This window comes from Calidris pugnax, unplaced genomic scaffold (genome assembly GCF_001431845.1).
Source record: "Calidris pugnax isolate Ruff unplaced genomic scaffold, ASM143184v1 scaffold196, whole genome shotgun sequence".
NCBI classification, from domain to species: Eukaryota; Metazoa; Chordata; class Aves; order Charadriiformes; family Scolopacidae; genus Calidris; species Calidris pugnax.
Window position 1 is genome coordinate 2,349,541 of NW_015091042.1, and position 17,320 is coordinate 2,366,860.

Here is a 17,320-nt window from a genome sequence, read left to right on the forward strand (position 1 = left end):
ATTTTAACCCAAATGATGCTTTTCCTAATGAAACTTGCCAGAGTAAGATATGTAGGATAGTTTGCTGCATTGATGTAACAGAAAACTTCATCTCCTTCTGTTTCAAGCTCAAATATTTAAAACACAAAGGCAATTGTAATTTAATCATTAAGCAAATATCCCACAAGTTCTCTTACAAGAAAGAATGCATAACGTTTTCAAGCCCCACCGAGGTTGAAAGAGAAATGAATCATCTTTAGGACAATGCACATGCATTCACTGTGCGCCTTGATATAATGACATTTGATATGTTAGAACTGAAGCATACCTTAAATACACCTACAAATTAAACACACGTAACTTAAGGACAGATTCCCTGCCAGCTAAAGTCACAAGAAACCCTAGCTCCAAAGACATCAGTCAAAGTACAGGATTCAAAGCAAAGCCATTTTTGAAACATGATTGAATTTCTCTTTATTTATCAGAGAAGTTCCTAATGGCGGAGTTAATAATGATTTTTATGTTTTCCTATTAATATTTTGTCCCTGGATACTGTGAATAACAAATATAGATTAGGACAACAATTGACTGCAAAAGCTTTATACTCTCACTAATTCCTTCAAACAGAACACCAGTCCTCAGTCACAACTGGTTTTGAGCTTTTTATCCATACAATAAAGCCCTCATTTTCCCCTGAAACATGGATGTTCAACCAGCCATCAAATCTTAAATTTTTCATGCCAGATCCATTGTCTGCAAAATGGGCAAAATGTTCTTCAGTCAAGGTTTTCAAGAAAGTTAAAACACTAGTCTGTAAATTGGACAAGACAAACTTAAAATAAAATTAAAAAAAAAGATAACATGAAAATTCAAAGTTCAGACAAATCACAACAGGTGATTTTGGTGGAAGATTTCTTAAGAGTTTTAAAGGGCACTTGGACCATGATAAATTTCTGTATGCCTTTCACCTAGATCAATAAAGTTTCCAGGTGTGGAAACTGCCTGTATAAAGACTATTCCACTGCCCCTAAAGTCAATTGAAAATCTGTTGCTTCTTTCAAAACTGCATGAGATTTTCAATGGCCAGCCTGATTAGGACATGCTATAATTAGCACTGTGTTCTGCAGCCAGACACAGTAAAATTCAGTAAAATTATTCTCCCTGTATTTTAACACAATGAGGTTACCATCAGCTTCAACTAACATTCATGAGCTGGAACCAGAATCCTCAAATTCAGTATGTTTTTAAGGAAGCAGACGAAACTGTGCTGCATCTTTTTTCTTTGACAAAGAGAGCAGTTTTAGAAGCTCATTAGGCAAAAAATTTCAGGATTTTTTACAAAATATCCCTTAGGCCTACACATTTCTGGTAAGGGTGGAGACAAGGGGAAAAATATTACTCCTTCTCTGAAAAGAAATTATTAATTCTTTTTCCTGAAATAATTCATAAACCAGCTACAAATTGGTCATGCTCTTAGTCATTAATGAAGAGAGAATGACTGATACGCTTGAGCTTTTAGGAGGTGACCTCATCACTACCAGCCCTATGTGCCTTTTTGGACCAAACTGACTGGCGTTAGTGCAGGGGAAGGATTATTATTATAATGTTCTGGTGTTCTTGACCTGTCAGTATTTTGCAGCACACGGTGTCTCTTTTAGTGTAACAGGAAAGTCAGGATTCAGCTGCTTAAACACAAGCTTCTACTGCCATTTTAGTTACCCTACAGTATCTAGGCCCAGCCTCCCATCGTGGCTCCAGAAAAGCTTGAATCTTCCATAGATACTTCTCTGCCATCCCTACAAGGACCTGCTGTATACTTTAGGGTATCTGAAATAGACTGCTATTTTTAGATACTTTCATTGTTTCTGAAGTGATTAGAAATATTAGCCAACACCGGGTGCATTCATTTTACCTCCCCTTTTGTCGCTGTCCTCTCCTTCCATCCATCTAATTTGACTATGGCAGCACTAAAAGCATCTAGCATTCATTTCACAATTAGATGCTAAATGATGTGCTTGCACCACATTTTATATGACGAAGGCATGGCCTTTCATCCCCCGATATAATTTAGTCTTCACCCCGGAATTTGGGACCCGCAGATTGCCATAGACTGTTCTTTTTGACCACAATCCCACTGATGTCAAAAGGAAACGCATGGAAGATACAATCCACTTCTCTAGACTTGGGGACAACATAATTATCACAGACATAATTTAAAATATCATTGTTCAACCAAAAACATTTTGCTAGTGGCAAGCAAGACCAAAGAATACTAGGGGAATAACAATTTGCAGAGTATGACATGTTGAAGGCACCCTAGTTCTTATTTGTTTATCTACTTCTTTGGTCTAGATACAGAAACTTCACTACAACAAAGTTGTCAACTACATCATAAGAGAAAGTTTCTTGAAAAATTTACATTAATGAAGGGAAGTAGTACTTCAAGACAGAAAAGAAATAAAAAAAACACAGTCATTTGAATCACAAAGATCCGGTAAAACGCTCCAAATAGTTTCCGTTCAGCTTCCATGATCCCTAAGAATCCAGGAGAGGGGAAGAATGGAAGAAATAAGGAGGAAATTTACAGCAGGGACGTAGAAAAGTACCATGAAATACAGAAAAAATACCCTGAAAACCCTGGGGGAAGCGTTCAGTAATTTAGATCCTAGGATTTACCAACAACAGAAGAGACTACTGAAAAACAGAAGAGTACACAGTGATGTAATGACAACTATTATAATCCGTATAAAGTGACTTGCAATTATTCATTTCATAGATGTTAAATTGAAGATGGATGACCAATTAAATAAATCTAAACTCTATAAACCCTTGGCTCTTTTTTCCTTCTTCAAAACACCAACAAAGAAAAACTATGTGCTACATAGGTTGGTGTGAAAGAACAAGTCATAGTTGTGAGAGCATGACATTAAAAAATTATTTAAAAGTTCACACAATTTGTGTGAATTTTCACAATTTGTGAAAAGTTCACACAATTGCTTTGTATGTGAGAATCATCTTTCTAAAAACCATTCAGTATAACATCCGACAGAGAGGATGCCAATGGTCTTGGTTAAGTTAACGTAAAATACAACTCTGTTTACATAGTGATCTTCCTGATAGCACATTGTCCCTTACTGCAAGATACGCTACTGAGAAGATCACACAACAAATCATTTTTGTCTTCATTTGCAGTGGTCCTTGTGACCACGTCTATCTTCAGCATCTGGTGACCTTTTGATGGGTCAGTGAAACAGTGAAGCCAGGTCTTACCAGAGCATGCACATACATATACTGCAAAGCTTGCTGTGAAAACTATACGACGTGCAATCATAGTCAAAATAAGCAAAAATATACACTCAGCCATGACAGTTCTTTCCAACTTTTGAACCAGCTGCTTCACGTTTACAAAATTACAAGTAGACCCTTTGGTAGTGGTAGTTTGCCACTGATTTTCTCTCTCAGAAATCTTGCTGTGGCAAACAGCTTTCAGAAAAAAAATAATATTTTATAACTGGACCTTTGTTTCATGGCTAGGAATTAAAATATTCTAAACATCACACTTAAGACTACTACTGTTTCAATGGGAATGGTTCATCAATATGTTTGAGAATACATGAGATGTACAGTGCTTCAAAGTCCAGGAACAACAGAAAAAAAAAGAATCACTCACAGGAACAAATGGATAGATATAAGCTGGCTCAGAGTTTTGTCAATGCCATATTAAATACAGTATCCTTTTTTTTTTTTTACAAAATGCAACATATGAACAATTCCTATTCCTAACAGTGGTGTTACCTGATAATGAGATCGATTGCATCAGCTTTTCTGAAAAGAAGAACTACAGAAGAGTGCAGTGAGCTCTGACTGTATACAGCAGCGTTTCCATTTCCAAAAGAAAGAGAAACAAAACTTACAGGATACAATTCTAGCCATATTGATCCATTGGGAATTTAAACCAATCATGATTCTTGCCCTACTGTCTGTTATCACAGCATTGCATTCTGCTGTATGGCATTTTGTTAAGTAGACTGAATAGGTTGATCACAAGACAAAAGCCAGACCATATGCTTGCAGCATCTAATAATTGAAGTTTCCATAGTTCTGAACCCACAAATACAAAAAAAAAAAAAAAATAAAAATAATAAAAAATCCCAACAGCGGTAATAAACAAGTTGTCATGCTAGCTTCTTCAATTAAACGGATGTGTTAATGATATACAGTGCTTATTGCCATTCATCAGAGAACGTCCAAGTGCTTTACAAATATTAAATAAGTCTTACAAAGGGATCAATTTGCTCACTACTACTGAAAGACAGACACCTTTCAGGTGCAAAGTAGCAGCTGGTTAACTAGCACACTGCAACACTCCATAACAGTTTAGGGCAGAAGGTGGAGAAGAATGCCTTAGTAAATTGAGACTGCAGAGAAATCCATGGAGGCAGAATGTAATTACCTGAATTGGAATGAGGCCAGGGCTTCAGGAGTAGCACCCCTTCCTATGTGAAAAGTGCACTGGGATCACTAATGGCTAAAAGGACACTGGCTTCATGACAACCATATACTTTTTTTAAAGGAATAATTTTAGGAAAGGGACATCACCTTCTGTATCCTCAATAGCAATTAGATACTGAAATGTAGTTCACATAGTACCTTCCCAAAGAACTAAATATATATTCTTTTCTCAGGAATTATCACCACAAGAACAAACAATGAAGAAGAGTCTTTCCCCCTACTCTGACACACATATGACCCACACGTGTCTATTCTTCCTTCTCGACAGCTGGAATTACAGCAGGCTAAGCACAGGGAATACATTCCTTTTCTATTTCAGCAGCTGCGTGCTTGCAGCTCTGTCCCCGCTGTTCAAATTCATTGTTTTCCTCAGATTTGCTGACTGAGGTTCTTCCTCTCTAATCATGTGACTTCTCATACGTGAAGACACAGAACACAGAAAAAAACCTCAATCCACTCCCTTTAAATGTCTTAGGTGGCAGGTTAAAGTACTGCATACAAGCTTCTTACTTCCCAAGCTCTTCGTAACTCAGACTCCCATCTTCAGCTTTACTATCTCAACTGTCTTTGCTTCCTCTTTGGATACTGACCCTTTTCTTCCCTCTGTTGCTGCTTTTTCCTAAAGCTGCCTCTCAGTTTGCTTTAAGGCAAATGCCCTTGCAGGCACTTCGAAGGCAACTCTTACCTACTGGCTTTAGCAGATTGCTCTAGACCCTGTTCTTAATCCCACCTTTTCCAGGAGCAAGAGCTTCCTCACACGATGCACAGATTCACAGCCAGATTAATTTTATTGTTAGGTTTCTCACTAGAATAAAATGCTATGTAGCAAGTGCAACACTGCTCTGTTATTGATCATACGCAAAGACAGTGGGCCAAAGAAAGGCTTAGGTCAAGACGTCATGCACCAGTTTTAGAAAAAGATATGCAAGTGTTATTCACACACAGTTATTTCATAAAATTTTTATATAGGTATGTTAGCTTACATTTCTTTTGGATCATGGCATTTCTTTGATACAATGGGACTTTAAAAATGAAAAATTTTAAATGACTGAACTTAGCTCTGTCAGCTTAGTTCTAGCAAGTACCCCTCTTGTATCCGGCAGATCCTACTCAGCAATGAACACTTTTAACCACCTAAGTGTTCATACATAGAAATATAAAATCTGGTGCTTTTTTTCAATTATTTTTAATTCCTAATTTTGATGAGTCATTAGGGCTTTATGAGCCAATTATGTTATGAACTCTTGTTTAAAATACTTAAACTGTCCAAATAGTAAAATGGATCCTTCATTGGGGCAAGTAGTATCATGACTGTTAGAATGTCTTTGAAGTCAATGTTATTTGCTGCATCACAGTCTAGGTAGGAGTCTTAAATTTGTGACATTGTTCTGGTTTAGTACATGAAATCTTGACATCTAGACGATAGGAAACTTTATTATGTAGAAGCTGTTTCAAAAAGGTATCTTGCCAGTTAGCAGTTCATTGACACAATGGTTCTGAAAGTAACACTGTAAATTTTAGCTCACCTTGTTTCTTAAGCTGTACTCCCTAAATATTTCCTTTTCCTATCATCATAACATAATCGTACTCTACCCTCCAAGTAAGAGTGTGAGCAATAATCACATACACCCATTACATGAAACACAGATGTTAGACTTGCCTTTCGGCTTAAGTGACTCCATCTTAGTTCCTCAGAGAACAAATGCTATGTCAGGTTTTATAATTATAACAACGTATTCCAAAACACCTATACTGCCATCTTTTGTTGTACAGTTTCCTTTATACCCACTGGACAAGATGCTTGCTAAACTTGCAAGAAAGCAGAATAGCTCCACATAATATTAAGTCAGTGACTTGGAAATCAACCCATGTGTACCTGCTGATGATTTGGTCCCATAAGCTGCAATACTGCTACATGTGACTAAATGCACACTCCTTGCATTTTCCAGTATAAATAAAACTGATAAAAATGTTAACCTTAAAAATGCAGTATGTTAAAATACAGTTTTTGTCAGAGGGATTGTAAAATACTGGGAAATATATGTATTTTATAAAAGCAAGTGCATTGACCCAGTATTAAACAATAAAATTTATATTTAAAGAGACCTACTACAGTGTGTATTCATAGCAACACACTTTAGATATGATGGATATATCCACATTTTATCATCTAGATTAAATGATCATGAATATAGGCCTTTAAAATATGAAATTATGATATGCTTTGATACATCATAATTTCTTTTTGTTTATATCACAAGCAAAATAAAAATATGGAGTCTTAAAATGTATTCTCAAATCACATTCTGGTTTTCATCTCTAAGTTTTAAAGATGAAACAGTTGGAAGCACAATTCATACACCTATAAACCAAAGAAGGGTACAGTTTTAAATAATTATGTCAAGAAATGACAACTGTACTCTTTGTAGAAGCAGGGATGAATAATTACAAAGCTGGGACATAATTAAGCAATTTTGACTGTCGTATTCTTGAGCTGTCTTTCTGATGTGAAGTGCTGTCATGCCCAGAAACACACTTCACACTGGACAGGCATCTTCCACTTTGATCTACACTTATGCCAGTGAAATGAGGTCATGCTCTGGTCATTAAATGAGGCTTCCTCATCTGGCTCAATGCCTCTTATCCAGCCAGGCTTACCCAATCTTTATTAAAATCAGGCATGATACAATGTTCAATATTTTGACAAAAGAAAACATAAACATCACAGAATAATGAAGTTTATCTCACACATAGCGAGATGGAACACTGCATTCTAACATTAAACTGTTTTCTAATAAATGACTGCATCTTTCCATAAGACAGTCACATCACAAACAGATGCATTTTAAACAAAGGATGAAATGAAGCAAAGCACAAGAAAGTGCAGTGTTCTGTTAAAAAAATGAAAAAATAGAGAAAAATGAAAGTAAAAAAATTTATACAAAATAAAATATTTATGACTTAGTGATGACTGGTGATTGCTAGATACTTTTGCATTTGAGTAAACACAAGCTAGTCAGATGGAAATTTCTTGCTTTTATTCTCATTTTGTGTATTTTTTCTTGGTGGGGTATTTTGCTCTCCCAAGTATTTCATGTCAAGACTAAAATGAAAACAACTCCCCACATCACAGCCTCTTTAGATCATCAGTCTGCTTTTTATGCTGAATAAGCCATACCATCTCCTGCTTATCATAATGGGGAAAAAAACACACCTAACTTAGGATTTGGGGGTTTGGTGGGTTTTTTTCTGAAAAAACAAGTCTGATAGGCTCACTGTTGTTACTACGTCTGGCAGTACAACATTTCCATTTGGCACCCACCAATATAAATACTAATCACTCCAACTCCTGTCAGCCAGGAGAGCACAGGCTGACACAGTGGCTACTGCCTTAGGGGCACGGACAAAAACATTCTTAGGAAGTTCACTGTCATCAGGGTCTTATATCACTAGGTCAACATCTTAAGGAGTTTTTCTGATGATCATTTCTGGGTGTGGTTCAGTCTTCCTCTTAGCTTGGTTCAAGGTGTATCCTCCTCTAACTAGTTTCAGAAAGCTTAGGCTATATTACCACTAGCCGTTGGTTAAATTTGCCTGAAGCTGGTCAAAAATCTCAACAACTATATGGGAGGGGAACTAACAAACAGACAGCACAAGATTCAAGAAACCTGAGGGCTGAAGAATTAAAAAAACCATGCTTATTCAATACATAACATATGATAGAATTTAAAAGTATAGTTATTGTGCCCATGATCTTTGTGATATATAGAGGAATGCTGCTTGTTATGGTCTTGGACTACAGCTATAGATAGCTATATACACACGTATCTACATCTGAAAACATATATGCAGAGAGTGTTCTCAGATGTAAAAAGAGTTTGCATGCATGCCTACTGTAAGCGTGAATATCCTAGGAAACAAGCACAAATTCAAAACAATTTTAAGAGGTTTATAATATCTGTTCTGCATCCAATTTAATATTTTAAATTAGCCACTTCTGTAATATGTATATAATATTGTATGATGAGGGTAATTTTGCAGCACCTTAAGAAGCATTAATTCATGCCATGAAAAGCATTTACAATGATTTTACCATCAGCAATTTGTATCAAACCGTTTATAAAGAAGAAAAAAAAACCCCTTTAGTACGGCAATAACAACAGTAAATTTGAGCCTTCTGCAAATTTGCTGAAATAAATGTCTGTTTTATCATAAGACAGTGGGTAAATAATTCAAAACTATACAAAAGGTTCAATTACATGTATAAAAGATAAAGATGTTATCACTATACTTGTGAAGTAATTTACCCTTAGCTATTGACTTAAAAAGAGGTTTCATCCAGAAAAGGAAATTCAAATTTAAAAAACAGACACTTTTTTCCTTATGTTGGTTAAAATTCAAAAAGCAGACTTCTAAATAAAAAAATCTAATTGCTAATAAAATTTTAAAAATGCTTCACCAGATCCAAAATCTGATTAAATAAGAAGAATTATAAAATAAGACAATGTGTTATATCTAACACATTTCAGCTGTTGAATTTGGCCAGATTCAACAGAGATCGTTTGCTGTGAATAAGATATCAACAACAGCTTAGAAATAAATTATTTCATTTAATACATATATGAAGCTGAAATAACCAAAGGCAGTAGTAAACAATATATCAAAGCTATGCTTGTATCAGAACAGTTAACATTTTAGTAGTTATAAATTAATCAGTCTGAAATAATTTGTTATGCACTGCAATTGTACTTATGATAATGCATTTATCTAGCAACACTGTTATGCCACCAAACACTGCATTTCCATAACTGCTACATTATTATTCAGCATTATTGGAAATCCGCAATAAAATATTGATGGTATATTTTAGAAAACAAAACAGCAAACAGAAAACAGAAAACTTGAGTGGAGTTTTACGAAAGATCTGCAGCACTGAAACACTCTGAAGCTCAGATTGCTCTTACTGTGTATTGATCAACAATGGGAAAAGAAGGGAAAGGGGAGAATTCACATTTGCATTCAGTTTGCATACTGCGGTGTGCCCAGAGTTGATGCAGGTGGTATCAGAAGCTCAGGTTATTGAAACTGTCTCTCTGATATTGTCGATGTTTATAAGCAGGACACCACATTAAGTAACATCATCCAAAATTAGAATCAGCTGGTCCACTAAAAGCCAATAAACACCATAGGTGTGAGCTCTGCCATAGACATTTGTGTTTTAACATGCAAGGCAGGGGACAACTTGTCAGAAAAAATTGCATTCTTTCACAAAAGCATATCACACAGTTGTTGCATATCTTTAGACAGGGTAAAAATATTCTTTTAAGCTCAATGACACACATTAGTTACTTTGTTATGTGAAACAGAGGTTGGAAACCAGAAATTTGATAACATAACCACAGTCCATTAAATGTAACAGTAAAGTTTGATATTAAACCACAGAAAAATTGCTAAGGCTTTTGTCCCTCACCTGACCACATTTACCAGTCCTTTCATTTGAAAGGTTTTGTCTGCTACTGTAGCAAAAGAAGCAGCAAATCTTTTGGAGTTATTTTAAAACAGTGTTAATGAATCACATTTTTGTTACTTCTTCCATTTATTCTCCTACCTTGGCATCCTTGGGCTTTACCACTTTCATGAAGGCACCTCTTACCAAGGCTTCCTCTCTCTCCCTCCTTGTTACCTTCCGAGTATCCAGAAATTTCAGGTTTGTCAATTTGTGCAGGACAAAATATCTGACAGAGAGCAAAACACACACAGTTAAAATCCAGTAATAAGCAAAGATATACTCACAGACTAAACGACTAAAAAATAACGGCAATAAACAACAACAGCCTTTGTTTCCTCTCTCTGTTCATCTTTTTCGTGCAACATAGCTTATGTAAAAAGTTATTATACTTATTTTACTCTCTCTAATGAAGCTTACTGTAAGCTGCCCATAACAATTTAATACCGTGTGGATCAAACAGATATTAAAATTGTCACCATGGGCATGTATGTATTAGTGATGTATAAGGTATACTCAGAAATAGAATTAATTTGGAATCATTTTGAATTGCCAGTTTGGAAAAAGGACTTTTGAGTGAATCCAAAGACTCCATCCCACATTGCAGGGGAGAACCAATCTGAGACATGGGAAAGTGCCAGCTATCTTCTCTGAAAGAATCCTCAGCAAACATTCATTTGCCAACACCTCTTCAGATTTTTGTTATACTTTCCAAAAGCCACAATGATCAGCAACACCAGAGACACATGAACAGCAAATCAGGGAGGAGTACAATTTGTCTTCTACCATACATCCAAAACACCATCCTTTGTCTTGAAAGGAGTGTATGTCAGTGTTCAAAACTCTGAAGTTAAAAAAAAAAAAGAATTTGTCAAGAGAAAGCACTGAGAGTCACTCCTGATCTCTGCCTTCCAGGGTGACATTTTGATACAGACATCATTTGGAAGGAGAATTCCAATTTGGTCCTGCTAAAGAGAGAAGGTGTCCTTATGGCATATGGATCCCAGGATTAAATGCAGAAGCACACAGGGACAGGCTGCTTTTATTAAAAATATTTTAAGAATTCAAAGTTCTTGTTAGGATCCATCCGTACTATATTCTGTTTATCCTTTTTATTCAAAGTACAGCAGCTTTTTAGCCTCAAAAAATACCATTGGCTCCTTGCTTGCAGAAGGAGAGAACATGGCAGATCAGAAACAAAGTAAGGCACACAACCATGGCAAATCAAAATATCCAACCACCTCAAGTACATGTTATTTACATTTAGTCAACCAAATGTGAAGCAGACATTGCAAAGCGAGGGAATTGCCAGACTTTTCCTGGCAGGGGGTAGGAAGGTGATTGATAATGTTTCCCCATGCCCGGCTGCTTTGCATAGAACTCCAGTCAGTCAGAGACCCTCCTAATCATACCAGTCCCTTCTGGCACTGGGAGGAAGAAATCAAAGTAGGAGAAAACTCTACATAACATTTTGAAAAAGAACACCACACAAAAAACGTGTTTTAAAAGGTAGGAGTTATCTTATCATACTGTTCTCAAGACCAGATAAAAATGTGTAGAAGACTGTAAGACTCCCCTTCTACAACCAAGAAAAATTTAATGCTGCAAATGAACCTTTTCGTCAGGTACACCTTTCCTCTGAGGCAGCAGCTTCATAAATTGTTAATAAGTGAACTGAAAATGCTCAGTACTGAAAAGCTCAGACAATTTAATTGTGATTCTTCAATCCATTACTTTCAATGATATTACAAGACGAAAAAGGGAGAGTCACTTTACAAAACAGAACTTGTCCAAGGACCATTTATTAAACAACAGCTACAGATCTACGAGACTGACACATTCTCACTCCTAGACTCCTCCCAGCTTTCCTGGCTGCCCTTCCAGTCCTCCCTGGCATTTTGCTGGCCCTTATCTTTCAGTGGAGGAGAAGCTATCCATCTTGCATTACTGGCAGAAAAGCTCCGATGACAACAGATTCTTTCAGATGAAGACATGTACAGAAGGAAACAATATGTCAAGAGTGAAGAAGAGTGAAGCTAAAAACGAGTAAAGACACCCACTAAGTGTAGGGTGAGAAAAGATGAATATTCAGGTGAAGAAAACATCGGTATTAGAAAATCAGCAAATGTTTAATGATGGAATGAAATATGCCATTGAAAAGCAGGCTGCAACAAAAATGACAACAGACTAAGACAGCACTGTCATCTATGCTGACTTTGGATCACAGCCCTAATGTCAGTCTCTCAATCATTTCAAAAGAGCTTAAAATTATAATAGCATTCCTTGATACAAATGTATTTTTGTATTTTTAAGTCATTCTGACTGCACTTCAAAAAACAGAATGAGCACCAGTACTTGCCAATTCCAAAAACAAAACCAAAAAGCCCTACCCACGTAAACTAAACAGCAAACTACACTACAAATCACAGGTTTGGGGTTGATTTTTTGTCATGGTTTTTTGTTTTTTGGGGGTTGTTTGTTGGTGGTGGTTTCTGGGTTTTTTTAACTTGCACTCCTTAAAAAGAGCAAATATAAAGTTAAAGGTTATTCCACCAGTAGAACAAAGGTATATCAGTGATTAATTCTTTTAAAAGGTGATTCAAACCACAATCCCATTTATTCATATTCCTTTTGCTAAATGTGGAATAAAAACAATCTAAATTATATGAAAATAATACGATACTATTTTATTAAATGGCTGAAGGAAAGCATTGGTCTTCCTGGATATATTTTAGCTAGAAATATGAAGATGCAGTTTCAATCTATATGTAACACAAGTTTGCCATAAAAAATACAGGAAAGGATTACCAAAGCCCTGGAATGAACACTTTACAATATCAATTCAACCCTTGTAAATTTAATCCAGGGTTATTTGTTGCACAAAATCTCTTTACTGTGATGTATGACTTAGTTACTAAGGTTATCACAGCAGTATCCTAAAGTTGCATAGTACATAAAACATTTCAGTTAACAATGCAGGGAGGTTAACTCCCACAGATAACCTACTATCAGAGGGTTAGCCCAGATGACATGCCTCTGTCAGCTTTCAGGAGCTATTGATGGTTCAATCAGTTTGTTTTGAAGGTAAAGTACAACAAAAGGGCACTAAACTTATTCAAACTGTCAACAGGGACTATCTGGAATGTTGCTTGCAGGTAAGTAATTTTGGGTGTTTTAAGACTATTATCAAACACCAATGGCTGCAGAAAAAGACAGCTACTAATAACACAGAATGTAGCCATCATAAAATACTTTATGGCAGGTACTAGGATCCATAAATTGCATGACACATTGCACCTGTTTTAGACTTGTAAAATCACTAGTTAAGAGAATGCTATTTAATGAAGAAAGATGCATCTAGATTTTACATTGTAAATTTAGAAAGGTTTATTTTAGATTAGAAATTGAGGGCCAGGGTCTCCTTGCACCCCGTCCCCCACCCCCCTTTTTTTTATTTTAATCATTTTGAAACAACACTGCTCCATGTGCTCTGAGAGTGCTGTTACTGGGTTTTAACATCTTTGCAGTGGTGTGAAAAAAGGTTATTATCTTCAGTGATGAGGATTAAAGGTCGGGTCCAGAGAGAGAAAAAAAACAGAGACACCACGAAGGTGCTTAGAGATCCATTTATCACTGCCTGTAAACTGATCTTCTAATTCATGATGGATTAAGGAAACGAACTATGTAAGCAAAGTTGCATCTTCTTTTGTTCAGAATCATCTTTCCCCCTTGACTCCCAGTGCCAAGAGTCCCGTGAAAGTCAGCTAATAACAGATATGCATCACACACAAACAGGAACACTCAGAGATGGAAAAAGACCAGAGAATATCACATTTCATGTTATTTCAGTCTTAGTTAAGTGAAAATGACAATAAAGATTAACAATTCATTTATCAATTTTATAAGCATTGCACATGATTAGTATTATTTTAACAGGTTTTACAAAGACCTGTCAAGATATTGGAAAAGAGGGACAGGTTTGAGGGGGCATTTGCAAAGGAATGTGGTGAGTTTGGGATTCAGCTGCTATTGACATTGGCAACAGCTCAATGGGGAAAAGCCTTCCTTTGAAGAAACATGTTGGAGTTCAGAAAGGGACAGAACAAAGACAGCTTTGAGATCAGCTATTGCTATTTATTAAACAATACTCGACTCTATTTTTCATACAAAGAAATACTGTCTCTGATACTGACTTACTCTACAGCCTCTGACGAGTCACAGACTTGTCATCTTAACTCTATTTTACAAACATGGAAACTAAGATCTCCCAGTTACCTTACAGGTATATTCTGTGTCTGCTTCTAGTTCTCTCCTGTGTAACAGTCATTACTTAAAACATAGTCCTTGGGTTATTCGCTCATCCCCGAAAAATCAGTGATGGTTCACACAATCTTAGGAGGGAGTTTCACAGGTGAAGCAAAAAGGTTCCAAGACAATGTGTAAGTGTTCCTTAAAGCATCAAATGGAAGAAAGGAACAACCATATGCATGAAGTTTGTCAGTCCTGATACAAAACACACAGGTCTGAATAACTTTTATGTCAATTCCTTTTTTTTGTTAAATAGCTACTGTGTAACTTTATACATATGCATGAAGTTTGTCAGTCCTGATCCAAAGTCTGAATAACTTTTATGTCAATTCCTTATTTTTGTTAAATAGCTACTGTGTAACTTTATAACTTCATTCTGATCTATTTTTTCAGTAGTCATTAGGTTCAGACATAAAAATTCTGTCACTTTTAATGAGTTTCAGTACACTATTCCTTACTATTGTCAAACAGTTCCAGGAAATTTTTATTCTAGAGCTGTGAGCACACAAACAACAAAAAAATCCCATCATATCACAGCATCTAAGAGCCTCGATTCATTTATTACTTCCCTTGGAAAAGCAGATAAGTTGTAGAACACGGTTGGCCTCCTGATAGTGAAAGATAATGGTATCACCCGTAAGCCACACTATAAGAAAATCTTAAAAGTGGCAATAAATTACTTGGGAAAATAATGATTTTTTTTTTTTTTTCTCCTTCCACTACAAGAAAAATATAGTAAATTTGTATACGTTAGAGTTTCAGAGGAAATAAAGTCTTCCACCAAACCTTTGAAGAAAGACAATGTTAAGAACTAGAATCTGTGTAGACCTTTATTTTGTACTTTTATTTACAAAAACTGGTTTATAAAAACATACTATATGAATCAATAATTTAAACACAGAATTCATCTGGTACTGAAAAATTGAGAAATATTTGCCCAGAAGAATGCAGAAATGTCTAGCTCTACCCATATCATAATTGCAATGTGTTCTTTACTTCAGAAAGTGTTTACTTTCATTCTTCTATTTTCTGTGCTATTGTATTTCTTTTCTTTGACAATTGTATAACATAAAAATAACATACTTATTTCATACTTTGAAAGGGCTGATTATGTCCTCACTTATGTTTTTGTAAACTAGAAAAAATAAATAACCCAAAGTCGGCAAAGTCACATCAGCATTCAAATGGGGAGAGATGAAAACAAAAATCAGAAGGACTGAGCAAACATGTTTATGACACAGAACTAAATTATCTTCTGTAATTGTTTCTTCTGCACCATCAAAAATTTTAGCCCCTACTCCCACAATTAACCCACCAAACAGCATATAACAGGCTGCAGAATTTCCATCTGAAACAAAATTTACTCAATACAGAGTTAAGGAAGCCCGGTCATAAACTTAAACCAACATCTTCCAGAACAGCGGGCATGATTTAGGCAGGAGGTATGGTAGAGGATCACAGAGCCTCTCTGCAACTTTGGCACTGCTTGGTGATGACCATGGAATTCTGAGGGGCTCCCAAACCACTCAGAAATCCAGACCACCTCCTAATATCTCACATCCTCCGCTGTACTTCAATGTAGCAAAAAACCCTATGAATTAGAAAAATATCTCTCAATACATGTACCAATTATCTTGACTTTCTGTGTTAGTATGGACAAATTGGGATATTATGAACTTCAACCTATTTGGCTGAACCAAAACATTCTAATAGCCTTTGCTCATAAATCCTTACACTGGCTAATCTCAGATGGAAGTTGTATGGGTTTTCATGTCATTCAAATTCATTAGATCATTTCATGTCTATCAAATACAGGGTTTTTTTCTTCCAGGTACTGTAAAATGACAAGGCCTCATGTGAACAGTGAAGTAGCACAGATTCATAGATTATACAGATGTAAGAGAATACCCTAATAATCTCATTAAGTACATAAAAAACACATACAGAAGTACCACAGATTTCAGTCCATCCTGCTACAAATGAGCCTCAACAGTAAGTTCACCAATATTGACCAAGCATATTAGCATTATTTTCATTACTTACTGAGGGCTTCTAGTCTTCTATTGCTTCTTGAATATGTAAGAGCCTCAACAGTAAGTTCACTAATATTGACCAAGTATATTAACATTATTTTCATTACTTACTGAGGGTTTTCTAGTCTTCTATTGCTTCTTGAATATGTATTTGTGTATTTATGCTACCAAATACAGGAACAAAAAGATCTTTTTTTGAAGATAAGTACTTTCTGTCTCAATTTAAAAAAACCCAACACACTTAAACAAAACAAAACCACAATAAAACAAAACAAAACTGCAGGGAAACTGAAAATGCTCTAAGAAGATGCAGCATTTCACAGAATCGAACCTCTGGGATGGGAATAGCTGATTTAGCTTGAAAAGTTAATCCATACAAAATACATGTACTTCCTTTCTTGCTGTTATATCTTAAGAGGACTTCATAAGGTTATCACCATTTGCTCCCCCTGCCAAAGATAGCATATCTAGTATATGTACTTTTAAGCTAATTTAAAATAAACTCAGGCATTTGTTTCCACTTGCCCTTGTTTCCATGTCAACAGCACTTAATGAACGTATCATTCCAGGAAATGTCAATAAGGAGCAAAGAAGAATGAGCAAGCACTGAAAACTTCACACACGGCACACATCCTTCACAATCATATCGCTTTAATGAAAATAGGTGAGGTCACCTGCCGCATTCGCAAATGCTTTGTAATACATTCTGACCCAGATGATTTTTCACAGTTCAGTAACACCATGTTTGAAGTTTTCCCTGCAAACAATACACCCACAGGACTGACCAAGTGTGGGTACAAGAGAAGCAACCAGCAATTACTGTGTTGACTTCTGTTACTTTGATCTCCGGGTCATGACCTTTGCTTTCACGCAATCTTCAAAGTAGAGATTGTAGAATAGGTTATTTTAGAGGACACACTGTTTTGCAAGCTATTTTCCTACATTTCTGTTCTCCTGTTTGAACCAAAAGCCTCTAAAACTT

General features: G+C 36.0%; 1 protein-coding gene across 3 annotated transcripts in view; it reads right to left on the reverse strand.

Moving 5' to 3' along the window:
- Positions 1-17,320, reverse strand: part of LOC106896398 (chromosome unknown open reading frame, human C10orf11) — a 687,938-nt gene that overhangs the window by 267,661 nt on the left and 402,957 nt on the right. For all 3 annotated transcript variants that reach the window (XM_014956371.1, XM_014956372.1, XM_014956373.1), the window contains exon 5: positions 10,100-10,226. In XM_014956371.1, coding sequence (XP_014811857.1) covers positions 10,100-10,226 — 127 coding nt within the window. The remainder of the gene's footprint in view (positions 1-10,099; positions 10,227-17,320) is intronic.